At 44.7% G+C, this 12,650-nt stretch overlaps 1 protein-coding gene across 10 annotated transcripts in view; it reads left to right on the top strand.

The window, feature by feature from the left end:
* CELF2 (CUGBP Elav-like family member 2) overlaps positions 1 to 12,650 on the top strand; it is a 373,678-nt gene that overhangs the window by 261,157 nt on the left and 99,871 nt on the right. For all 10 annotated transcript variants that reach the window (XM_082759990.1, XM_082759989.1, XM_082759994.1 and 7 more), the window contains one exon: positions 9,837 to 9,919. In XM_082759990.1, the coding sequence (XP_082616116.1) occupies positions 9,837 to 9,919 (83 nt within the window). The remainder of the gene's footprint in view (positions 1 to 9,836; positions 9,920 to 12,650) is intronic.

The raw sequence follows: 12,650 nt of genomic DNA, 5'->3' as shown, positions 1-12,650 counted from the left end.
GACCTTTTCTCCATTAACACTAGTGACAGGACCCGCGGGAACGGGGTTAAGCTGAGGCAGGGGAAATTTAGGCTGGACGTCAGGAGGGGGTTCTTCACAGAGAGGGTGGTTGCACACTGGAACAGGCTCCCCAGGGAAGTGGTCACTGCACCGAGCCTGTCTGAATTTAAGAAGAGATTGGACTGTGAACTTAGGCACATGGTCTGAACTTTTGGGTAGACCTGTGCGGTGTCAAGAGTTGGACTTGATGATCCTTAAGGGTCCCTTCCAACTCAGGATATTCTATGATTCTATGATTCTATGATAATATGAAGGAAAAGGAGAAAAGAAGAGATAAAGGGGAAAAAAAAAAAGCAGCATGAGAAATAAGTGATTGTTTGTGTCGTAGCTTCATGTAAATATCCCCACCAAATTTCTTTGTAATACCTTATACACAGATATTGACAGGCCTTACTTAGAACAATTTCCAATTAAAACAAAAATATTTCTTGTTTATCCTATATATATTGTTTTCTGTACTTTACCAGTTGGGAGTACAGATTCCCAAGGCAGACCCATCACAGAACTGGAGACTGGACCGTTGTCTCCTTGGCCTCTCCCCTGCTGTCCTACTTACTTAGATTTTTATTTTCCAAAAGCTCTGACAAGAAGTTTTTATTATAAGCAGACTTTTTTTTTTTTTGTAAACAGTATGTACAGATGTATGTGATCCCAATTATGTTCGATCTTCAAGATCTAGAAGTGTAAATGGACAAAATGTGAACTGAAGAAAAGGCACTGAGCAATGGCTCTGATTTTCTGTGGCGTTGGCAGACAGCCTTCTTCCTCATGGGACTGAACAAGAAATGTCTCTCCAAGGGTTGCACACTTGCTGGGTGCTTGCAAGGGTGGTAGAGGAGGAAGAGTCCAGGCCAGGCTGGTGGTGCTTCCAGCACCCGGCTATTTCACAGAGCAGATCGGGTGTTGATGCCATGCTGATGTGTGGGTACAATGCCACCAACCACTCACCAATCTCCACAGCATTTCCCGAGTTTATGTTTGGAAATCTCAGATCTGTTAGAGCGGGCCCAGAGGAGGACTGCAAAGATGGTCAGAGGGCTGGAAGACCTCTGCTATGAAGACAGACTGAAGGAGTTGGGGTTATTTAGCTTAGAGAAGTGGAGGCTTCAGGAAGACCTCATAGTACTCAAAGATGTCCCACAGGAAAGCTGGGGAGGGATGCTTTGTCAGGAAGTGTAATGACAGGACAAGTGGGAGTGGTTTTAAACTAAAAGAGGGGAGATTTAGAGTAGGCATTAGGAAGAAATTATTCATTCAGAGGGTGATGAGGCCCTGGCCCAGGCTGCCCAGAGGAGCTGTGGCTGCCCCATCCCTGGCAGTGCCCAAGGCCAGGCTGGATGGGGCTTTGGGCAGCCTGGGCTGGTGGGATGAACGCTTGGGAAGCCCATGGCACGGGGTGGCACTGAGTGGGCTTTGAGGTCCCTTCCAACCCAAACCATTCTGGGATTCATCTACTTGCAAGCCCAGACCATTAGAGCTCAACTCACATCCCAGCATGCAGGGCTGGTTTCTTTAGGGACACATTAGCTGGTAATGACATGAAATAGTCTTGATTCTATAAACCTGATTTGTATGCGTTTATTTACCCTGCCACAACATATATAATCCAATCCTGAATCCGCTTCCTCCCCCTCCTTTATCACTATCTACTACAGAGTTGGAATGAGCATTCCCAAGCTGCAGATGTGGAAGTTGGCCCTGTCCTTCAGAAGGAAACCAGAGAGCCCCGACGTGCCGTGTCGGCGTGCTGGCCGCTCGCTTCCCAGTCATTACGCAGGCAGCGAGAGAGCTCAGGAATTTGCTAACAGCTGTCGTTGTCCTATATGAAAAATGGACATTGAAATTCTTCCGATACTTTTACAGCTATTAGACACTTAAAACTGTTTAATATAAGTGGCTTATTTCAGAGAGCAAGAAAAGCAGATTCTGGCAATTTTGCCCGTGATATCTCTTCTATCTGTGTCGCACTTTAGTCAAAATTTACATGATAATGGGCAGGGAAGTGGTGTGGCACACAAACCGGTGCATATTAGTTCTTCGCTGCTTTCCCAAAAGGCTTGAAAATTCAGCAAATTTAATCTAGGTCAAAAAAAAAAAAAAAAGAATAGAAAAAAAAAATACTTCCATTTTGTAGGCAAAGGACATTTATAGAGAGCATTTGTATTCACAAGGGTACAGGAATGACAGAGTACGACTCTTCCAAAAGAGCTCCCCGGTGCAGCTGAAGGCTGACAGCAAACTAGGACTTGTGGCCAATTAACAGAAAGGCCGTCATAACTTGCGAGGCACGGGCTGAAAAAATTGAGCTCTGTGGGATCATTTTTCATTGGCCATTTACAGGGCTCCTCCAGGCCTGCAGCAGTTGTGCTATAATGCGACAGGGGCGGTTCGGGGCACGCTGGGGCTGGTCTATTGCCACCCTGGATGTTATAACCAGATGAAAAAATAGAGCCCGGGGTGGAATTTGGCATGTCCTGTTTGTGAATCCTTCTGGTGCATGAGCCCCAGCCTACCTGTGGCTAACGTATTAATATTAGAAGTGGCATTGCTCTAATATGTGCTGTCATTAGAGTGGCGTTTCGGGTTCCTGGCTGGTGACAGGATTGGTAATACAGTTTCCATCAGGGTGCCAATTATATCAAACTATTAGCAAACCTGAGCTAATTGGGAGGCGGCATCGTTAAAGGTTGATTTCTGCAGCGTATGGCAATTCTATCTGGGATTGCTTCAGGAGTGAAGCATTGCCATCGTGCTCTTCAGTGACTCCCTGTACAATAGAGCAAGAGGATGGTGCAGGTAGGAATCAAAAATGCCTCCCTCTGCCTTAGCCATCTTCTTTTTCTGTTCAGTGGAATTGCAGAAACAGTTAGAGTTTTATTTCTGGAAAGGCTTTGCTTTCCTTTGTCAGGAATGTCTGTATTTGCTATTCAGCCAGCTCATCTTTTTCTCAGTTTTTGTATGGAGTCACCAAACCAGAATCTCTAAGGCTTGAAACACTTCTCCTAATAGTAGAATGGTGTCTTTCACTCTGGTTAGCTAATTGTGCTAAAACCCATAATACAGAATAAATACCGGACAAGGCTTCCATTGAGCTGACCAAAATTAATGAATGTAAAGACGCTTGTTGCCCAACTGCACCTGAGCTCCTGCAGCAATAGGTCTTTTCAGTGGCTTTGGTGGGCGAGGATTTTTGATGTTTCTGTTGCCTTTTGGAAAATGACAGTGTGGGTCATGGTGTGTTTGGCTGCAAATCATGCTGCTCAGGCAGCTGCTTGTGATTTACCGAGCACGTCTTTCAGCATTGGGATGAACATCTGGAATGCAAGAGACCCTTTAGAAATGCAGCCCTGTTAAATCGTGGTGTAATGCTTAAATTCTGGTCGTGGAAGAGCAATGTGAAAATCGGGAGAGGAACATTTGGAGGGGGTGGAAAAAAAGAAAAAGAAATCCTCCTTCACTTAAACTAGCTTGAACTGTGCGGGATTGACAAGAAGCTACTGTCCCAATTGAGATTCCAAGCTTGTATGAAGCCAGCACCTGTTCTGCTTGCAAATGCACACACAAAAGTGAGCTTCATTCACAGAAAGAAAGAAACATAGCGGGACTTCACTCATTTAGCCTTCCAGGGCCTTCAGTCCCTTGATCTGTCAGCCCCTTAGAATTCAAACGCAGCCTTTAAAGGAATTTTCAATTCACAACATGATGACTTTGTTGATGTCCTGAATGTGAATGTATTTTGAATTGAATTTGTCTGCCAGGATTCCATTACGTGCTAAAAGAATACAGAGTTCAATCATCAGATAATCATTATAGCTGTTTTGAAGTGTTTATTTTATTAGTCTGGAAGGTAAAGCAAATTTCATACTTTTAAGTTGTCGCAGGCTTTGCAGACGCACTGATAAGCTCTTGTATTTCTATACCCTATGGTTAGGGTTCAGATACTGGCGGCAGGTGATAATATGCACAATGCAGCAGAGATCCAAACTGACAAATTTTGACAGTTGAAAACTATAAAAACTCATAAATCAGACCAAAGAATATGAGTTGTTGGTTTTTTGTTTCTTTTTTTTTCTTTTTTTTTTTTTTTTTCACCTGTATCTTTTCTCTTTCAACTCCCCAAAGTTAAATTTTCAAGAAATTGCAGCAGGTTTTTCTTCAAGCAAATCAGAAGCGCAGAGCACCACGTACAACAGCAGCTCTTAATCCCCATCCGTGGCTGAGGGTTTTCTCATGTGGATGCACGCGTATAATTGCTGGTAACTTTAAACTAGGAACTGTATATTCAGTGTTGGGAGCTGTAAGGAGCGTTTTCACACCCGAAGCAAGATGGAGGTTGCCGTATTCATTCAAGCATGAAATCCTGGCTGAGAGATTAAGCCTCTTACACAGATTCCAGTGCTGTTAAAAGCCAGCAAGGAGCGCGCCCACCACATCTCCGAGCGGAGGAGAGCTTCCTTTTGTTTGCTGCTCAAAATTAGGGATGTAAACAGTTCTCGTGGAGTAATTAGTCTGTGCTTGAATTGGGAGAAAGCGATAAAAATACTGACGTGGATGAGCTCCTAGCGGTGTCTGCGCTGGAGCTTGCAACCTAACGAAGAGGAGAGGCTGTTTATCAGGGAGTGCAGTGATAGGACAAGGGAATGGCTTTAAAGTGAAAGAGGAGAGATTTAGATTAGACATTAGGGAGGAATTCTTTACTCTGAGGGTGCTGAGGCACTGGGACAGGCTTCCCAAAGGAACTGTGGCTACCCCATCCCTGGCAGTGCCCATGGCCAGGCTGGATGGGGCTTTGGGCAGCCTGGGCTGGTGGGAGATGTCCCTGCCCATGGCAGGGGGTGGCACTGAGTGGGCTCTGAGATCCCTTCCAACCCAAACCATGCTGGGATTCATCTACTTGCAAGCCCAGACCATTAGATCTCAACTCACATCCCAGCATGCAGGGCTGGTTTCTTTAGGGACACATTAGCTGGTAATGACATGAAATTGTCTTGATACTATAAACCTGATTTGTATGCATTTATGTTCCCTGCCACAACATACATAATCCAATTCTGAATGGAACTGGATGGGCTTTGAAGTCCCGTTCAACCCAACCCATTCTGGTATCCCATGAAGGCACTGGCACAGCTCTGTGTGTCCACACTGCTGGGTGGATGGGGACAAGTGTTTCACCAATGCCTAGTTCAATGAAAAAGTCACACAGAAGGAGAAGTCCTCTTGCAGGAGGTCACCAACAGCTCCCTGAAAATAGCTCACAGGAGGACTGGCATTTTCTGAAGTTTCCTGGTGAAAGCTTTGTTTTTTATCTTAATTCCACAATGTGCACAAACATCCTTCAGAAGCCCAATTTCACTGTCAGCAGAAAATCAAAGGTGAATGTGGTATTGTGAGTGTCCTTGCTGTTTGCTTTCTTATTTCCATCCCTAACTTCTAAACAGTTGTTTTAGTGAAGCCGGGGCTGCACAATCCCCATGCAATCCGTTGGTGCCATCTTTGACAGTGACTCAAGTAAAGCTGTTTACAGCCATACGTGAGGTTGTTTGCCCCCACTGGTGTCTTGCTAAACAGGTTGCTGTTGAAAAAAAAAAAAGAAAAGAAAAGAAAAAAAGAAAGAAAATCACCACCAGTGGTGCTAATTGGTGCCTTTGGCAGCCTGAGCAGGGGCTTGTGAATTGGATGTGTCATGGAGAATTGAATGTGTCAACTCTCTCCCAATGGCTGGGACCTCAAGGTCTTTTTCTGGCACTAAATTTCCTTTGGAAAAAAAAAAAAAATAAGACAAAACAAGCTGAGATAAGAGATCTTTTTCCTTTTTTTTTTTTTTAATGAGGTGTTGAAGTTGAGCATTGTAGTGTCTACACTGCAGCATTTGATCACCAGAAGCACTGAGAAGTAGGGCTGCTCACTGCGTTGTTTCTCAGGTCCCCTGTTTGCTGCTACCAGATGCTGTACAGTGCAGGGTGGCAGCTTTCATTCAGTCTGTTCAAGCATCTGGCAGAATAGCCACAAAGTTGTTGCCGATGTCCTTAAGGGACTGTAGGGATCCATATGATTCATTCAGTATTTTTTCTAGGTACAGAGCAGAGATGTCGTATGCTGGAGTAAATAGAGAGTAAAGTGTGCTCGAGTAAATCCAACTAGACCACAACCAGTGTACAAAAACAAAGGGGATTTGCTGTTTTGGAGGCATGAGCTCCCATTCCTTCAGTCAAGAAGAAGCTAGTCCACACAAAGTTAAATCAGAGCTAAACTGGGCTGACTGAGAATAGGCAGAACCATATCCACAAGTCAATCTGCCTTATAAGTAGTCCTGAATAGGAGGGGAGAAGATTATCGCTGTCAGGCTTTTGGGTATTTGGATGTCAGAAAGGTTTAGCTGGGGTTCAAGCTGCTGTCGTGTCTGCTGATGATGAAACCATGATTATATGTGCAGGGGGCTGAAGAGAAGAAGGTGTGTTGTTTTTTTTTCTTTTCTCTTAGGAAATATACTTTTTATTGTCCAGTGGTGTCACTGATTTGGCTATGGTAATATTGCATTTTCTTAGGGAAAGTGGAACAGAAAAGTTGCTTCCTAGCTGTTCTTCAGCAGGGCCCAGCTACCAGCCCAACAGCACACATGAGCCCTGTCTTTTTACGCAGCACTCTTCCCTTCCAGTATTTCTGCAGAAACAACTGAACTCCGTATTTTCTCCTGTGGCACGTGGTCCTGAGCCAAAGGGATTTTACACTTAAGGCATCTTCAAAGCTGGGTTTTTGGAGCTGCAGCGGTGTGTGTACCTTGGCAGTGAGCACCTCCATAGGCTAAGCTCTAGCATTTCCTCTGGGACTGTGTGCATGTTCGCCGCTCCTGGTCTGGATTTTCATATTTTCTTTTTTCTTCAGTCCAGCCCCAACCTCTTTGTCAGAGAGCTTCAGAATCAAGAGTCCACAGATTGTGTCCATGCTCTCCCCAGAGCAAGGCAGACCATCATTTTGTTGTATTTCTTTAATAAGATGCAAGCAAAATTAGTACAGATAATGATTTTATCTGTGTATATTTTCAGATGTGTCAATCTGTGGGGTTAAAAGGCACCATCTCAGGATGCTAACCTGCTGGAAACATGTGTTTCCTGCTGTGTTTTCTCCCAGTCTTCATTCCCAGAGACATTTTTCTCTCTTACACAATTGCTCCCCAAATACGACTAGTTAAAGGGTATTTCATGGGGTATTCATCTTTCAGCGGCAGTTCTTTCAAGTGGTGCCAAGAATGATGAACCCAAAGCTTCCAAACATCTTATGAGAATAAGCCCACAGAGTCCAAATCCAAAACGAAACTCTTCAGACCCATGGTAAGGACATCACAATTGAAAGGTCATGACTATTACTTGGTATTTTTTCCTCAGAATCCTCTCTCCTGGTTAAAAAGCTGTATACTAAACAGCTAATGAAACAAATACAGAGGCAGTAGTAGGAGATGATAGACTTTGGAACCAGCTGGCAGGACAGAAATATGCCATGCTGTTTTCTCAAAGTTGAGCTACTTAATGTCACAAACTCTCATTCGTTTCCGATTTTAACTCTGGATTCGAATAATTAAAATTTGCAGAGTTTACCAGTGGAATAGAAGATTTAGAAGCACTCACAGGAAGCACAAACCCTAACAGGCTGTGGCTGTCTGTAATAGCCATCCCTATCGAACAATGTTCAGCTCACTGAAATAATTATCAAACCTTCTCTTTCGTGAACTGTGAAATTTTAAGGAATCTGTTGGCACTACGAGAAGTGTTTCTCCCAGCTGTGTTAAGTCAGCATTACCTTCGTGCCTGTGTATTATGCTGCCTGCAAGTGCTTTTCTGTTAAGGGATAAACTCGCCGTATTCCAGCTGGGAATACATGATTACCTTTGCTTGTTGTAAAGGTAATGGTTGTCACCGGCCCTGCTGCAAAGCCAGAGGGAGAGTTCACGGAGCAGTGCACAGCTGGAGCCAAGCAGGAGGCAGCAGAGGGGGGATTCTGGATGGAGCCCTTCCACCGTGTGATGTGAACCCGCTCCATGCGGCCACTAAAGACGCTTCCTTGCTTGTGTCCTCCTGTGCATGCTTTGTCCTCGGTCCCCTTTGCTGCTACGGCAAGGCTGAGAGGCTGAATAAAAGCTGGCACGCCAGGGGTGATGTGGTGTTTCACCTTGGGAAGCACTAGGGAGCCACTGCAAGCAAAGGACAGAGTGTCTGGCCTGTGTCACACTCCAAGGGAGCAGGAAGGCCAGCGCTGAGGCTCGGGAGCTGAGGTTTCTTCTAACTGTTTGGTTTTGGCATTTCCCTGGAGCTGCAACAAATCTCTGTCAAGGATTAAGACAATAGAATTGTTTGCTGATTCGGCAGTAAAATCGCCGTTGTTTTGTTTGCTGTGAAGTAGGTTTTTACCTCAGCATTCACTTTGGCCTCCCAGCAGACTGTCCCCGTACTGGTTGAGTCACCAAACCCCCTGACCACAGAGCTCCAGAGCAGTTTGGGTGCCACTTCTTAGGGTGACATAGCTCCAAAGCAGGGGCTGCCCACGTCCACAGCGCTAGGGCTGCATTCAGCCCCAACCCCTTTCCCATATGGACAGAGCAGCAGCAGGTTAGGCTTTGTGAGCGTGCCTATAACACTGACACTGTGCTGGGTGGGAACTGTTTCAGGGGTAATTTTCCTTGCGTTATGCACCCAGTGCTGCAGTGATGCTCTCAAAGTGTTTTCTCTCTGGCTGGAAGTCAGGCTGAAGTTACAAACTGGGTTATCATGTAGAGGACCCCACCTGGAATGGGGATATGAGGTCCTCCTGCAGAAAGCTCTCTCCATGCCCCGTGCATGCCTAGAAGCAGCAACCTCACAGACTTCATTGCTGGAAAACATGCAGTGGGACATAGCCTGAGAGTCATTACAGACTGAAGCAGCTCAGCTCCTGGTCCCTTTTTCTTTTTTTTTTTTCCTTTGTCCCGCACCAAGATGTTATAGCTGTCCCTGAGTCCTGGCCTCACCCTGGGTGGGTGTTGAGCTGCCTGGGCTGCGTGTGCTGCAGGACTGGCTGCGTTTGCAATGGGAAGCAGCAACCTGTGTCTGATCCCACATATGCTCAGTTGCACCATGCTGCCAATGGGAAAATGAGGGATTATGGCAACTGAAGCTGCTGTACCGAAACTAAAGGTGGTTAGGCAGGTGCAGGGTGAGCACAGCCTCACATGGTGCAGCCAGCCACCAGCCGCCTCCACTATCCCACCTGTGGCAAATTCTCCTGCAGTTTGTTTTCCCTCTTGCAGCTGAGATGGGCGTCCTACCTCCAGTCTTAGCAGGTTTCAGAAAGGGGGGAGCAAACCTTAGCTCCTTGCATATAGGCAAAGCAAACCTTACATATAAGGCCCTTTAAATGAGGTCCTGATTTTCTGCCTGGGATTCAAGAATTAATTCCTGCTGGTTTGAGCTTGCAATGGTGCTTATATTCAAAGTGTAATGGGGAGCCTTCAGAAAAATATAACCTTATTTACACCGTACAAAGCCAATTGGATTTTAGTTAACTTAATTTCTAAGTGATTACAGTTCACTAACAATGTAGGTGTGCTATAGATGCAATGCACAGGGGGTGACTTTTTATTTTAAACCATACAAGCTTTCTTTTATTCATGTCATTCAGGCAGCCTCATGGTAATTCACATTTTCAGCTTTCATAACGTGTTGTTCAACCAGTTTTTTCTGCCTCCCTATTGTACTCTCACAAATCATACTCACTAATTTCTGAAAGCTTTTCATTTCTCTCTATAGGTTGTTGTTTCGTAACATTTTATACAAGAAAAGCTGCTCTTGAGGCACAGAATGCACTGCACAATATTAAAACTTTACCTGGGGTGAGTACATTTACTTTTTGATCCTAATTATTTCATTGCCAGAAAATAGCCCTTTTGCTTGAGATGCTGCTTAGTGCCCTAAATGACCTTTGTCTCTTGGGAGGGTGACAAGCCGGATGGCCTGTCCTGTAACAGTGCCAGTCCTGTAGCAATGGCATTATCTCCAAAGGCAGTTGCTCTTCTGTAGAAAGTCCCTTGGCTGGAAATAGTGCTGATTCCTGCTGACTAGAGGCAGTTACTGAAGTGCAAGGTAGATCCAATTTTATTTTTTTTACAGAAGCGGGGGGGGAAACATATGGCAGAAAAACACTGCACCACTGGGGACTCTAGTTTCAAAAGGGAGAGAAGAGGAAAAGACAAAATACAGCCAACTTCATTAAATGCAGCCTTTGTAGACATGGTTTCTAAACAACAGCCTGCATTATCGTGATGGCTGCACATCAGGGGACCACAGAGCACAGCACCACATCGCTGCCTGCACAGAGCCATCCTGCTCCCTGCCACCGCCACTGCTCAGCACCCTGCTCCCACTGATACATCCCACCGGTGCTTAAAACAGTTGCGCTTGTGTTACTGGGCTAATCCTACAAACTGTAGCTTGTTATCCTGTGGTGGTTCAGACTTGAGTTATGGGTCTGGAGCGAAGGATATCGCTGGTAATTGCATGACTTAACTCTGAAGTCTTCTTGTTCTAATGTTTTCATTTGTTCTGCTGGTTGTAGCCAAATACTTTGGGGATTGAAATGGAAAAATATAAGGGATAGGGATATATTCCCTCTTGATGTAGGGCAAATGTTCCAATATATGTATGGCTTATATGGTTACACACAAAAAAAATAAATATACGTCATTGTTATAAATAAATAGAATAATGGTTGGACTGACAGATATATGGCCAATATCTTCTTTAGCTCCTGCATGCTGTATGTGATATTGGACACTACCTGTTTGAAAAAAAGTCACGTCTGTCTGGCCCACTTTATGTAACTGCTATTAGGAAAGTCACCTCATCTGTCATGGAAATGACCAATGAGGAGAAGTATGTTGGATAGTTCCCCATGAGCCCTGCTCATTCGCAGAGGTAGAATGGGATTTCTCTGTCATTTGCAAGTGGAAATGCTGGATGGGGTGGGAGGAAATCTGCAGAGACCAGCCAGCTTAGAGGAAAATCAAAGAACAATTGTGCAACTTCAGATTCGAGTAAATTTTTCCAGCATCTGGCCATTGCAAGGGTAAATGTCAATAGTCGAAGTGGCAGGTTCAGCTTTTAAGGATGTTTGGGATGATGTGCTGTCCTCACAGAGAAAAGAAGGTACTGAGGGACCCCTCAGGGAAAGTGCCTTTGAGACCTCCTTGGAGCTCGGGTTGAATCACAGCATCCTCTGGCTCTGCAGCTCCACTTGTTGGTTCCCATCCCCACTGCTAGAAAATGCCAAGCCCTTAGCTGAACACTCCCAAACTCAATTCAGCTAACGTTGAAGTTAACCCAGCTCATTGTATAACTGCTCTCCAAACACAAGTCATCTCCAACAGGCTTTCAGTCGAGTGGCCATGCAGACTGGCTGGGTGGGATGGACACTCCAACGGAGGTGGTCCTGAGCTGCTGGTGCTCCTCTTTTCTTACCTGAGCCCCACAAGCTGGCAGCTCTGTTTTTAGAGGTCTTGGATAAATCCACGGGTGACTCAGAGGGGCAGCCTCCTTTCCCTGAGATACCCATGTATGGGTGGCAAAGCTGGCTCAGCTCTGCATAGCATCTGACTTGAGCAGGGCATCATTTTCTCCTCTGGTTCTTTATAGCTGAGGAGCATGCAGCAGTTAAAGAGGTTACTGCACCTTTTTTATTTTTTTTAAATAAAGCTCAAAAATATAACCTTTTTTTTCCAATGCTGCCTCTAGCTCTGTGTCATTTAAAATGTTTCTTTTCAAGCTCTGTTTTTCCATCCTGAACACGAGGCTGCAAACTTTTCTTTTAAGGAAATGTGAAAATTGCATTCCCATGACACTGGGGCCTGGGCTTTAAAATTTCTCCTGATACTGCCAGGGATGTTAAGATTTTACTTGGAGATAAATTTTTATACCTTCTTCTTAAAGACACATCTCTAATAAAGAGAACCAACTCAAATACAGATTCATTACTTCAGGAACAATTCGACATGTACATGTATTATATAACAGATTCTGTATTTTGCACATGTTGTAGGCTGACATTCAGCATATATTGTGATACTGTTAATGCTGCATCAGGATATTCCCAAAATATCTTCATTTATGTGTGTTTTAAAGTTGTGGCACACATGCAGAAAACACTTCCCTTGTGCAGGATTCTCCTCCTATGAATTTTAGCAATTTCCATGCTGTTAGATCTGGCCCACTAAGCAGCTTTCCCTGAGCTAGCAGGGATTGGTAGTGGATAGCCCGTGTGCGAAACAGTCTCTTTCAGAGCAAATGGAAGCAATTGTCTGTTGGGGTTACAAGGAATGAATTTGGATCAGGTTTATTCAGGCATCAGCTTGCTTCCAGTAAACAAGATGTGCTATGTGGGAGGTACAATAAGAAGGTGTATTTGGAAACAGAAGATGTGCCTTCAGCTTTTCCTGATATACAACCATACGTCAGATAAGAAGCATCCCTGAATAGCCCAGGAAAAAAAAAAAATCAGGGGCACAAGCAAGTGCTTTACTGGTTTGAGCTACAGAATTAGGGCAGATACAAGAGCAGGGATGCCACAGC

This window comes from Aythya marila, assembly GCF_965140915.1.
Source record: "Aythya marila genome assembly, chromosome: 1".
Taxonomy (NCBI): domain Eukaryota; kingdom Metazoa; phylum Chordata; class Aves; order Anseriformes; family Anatidae; genus Aythya; species Aythya marila.
This window is presented reverse-complemented; position numbering and strand designations above follow the sequence as displayed.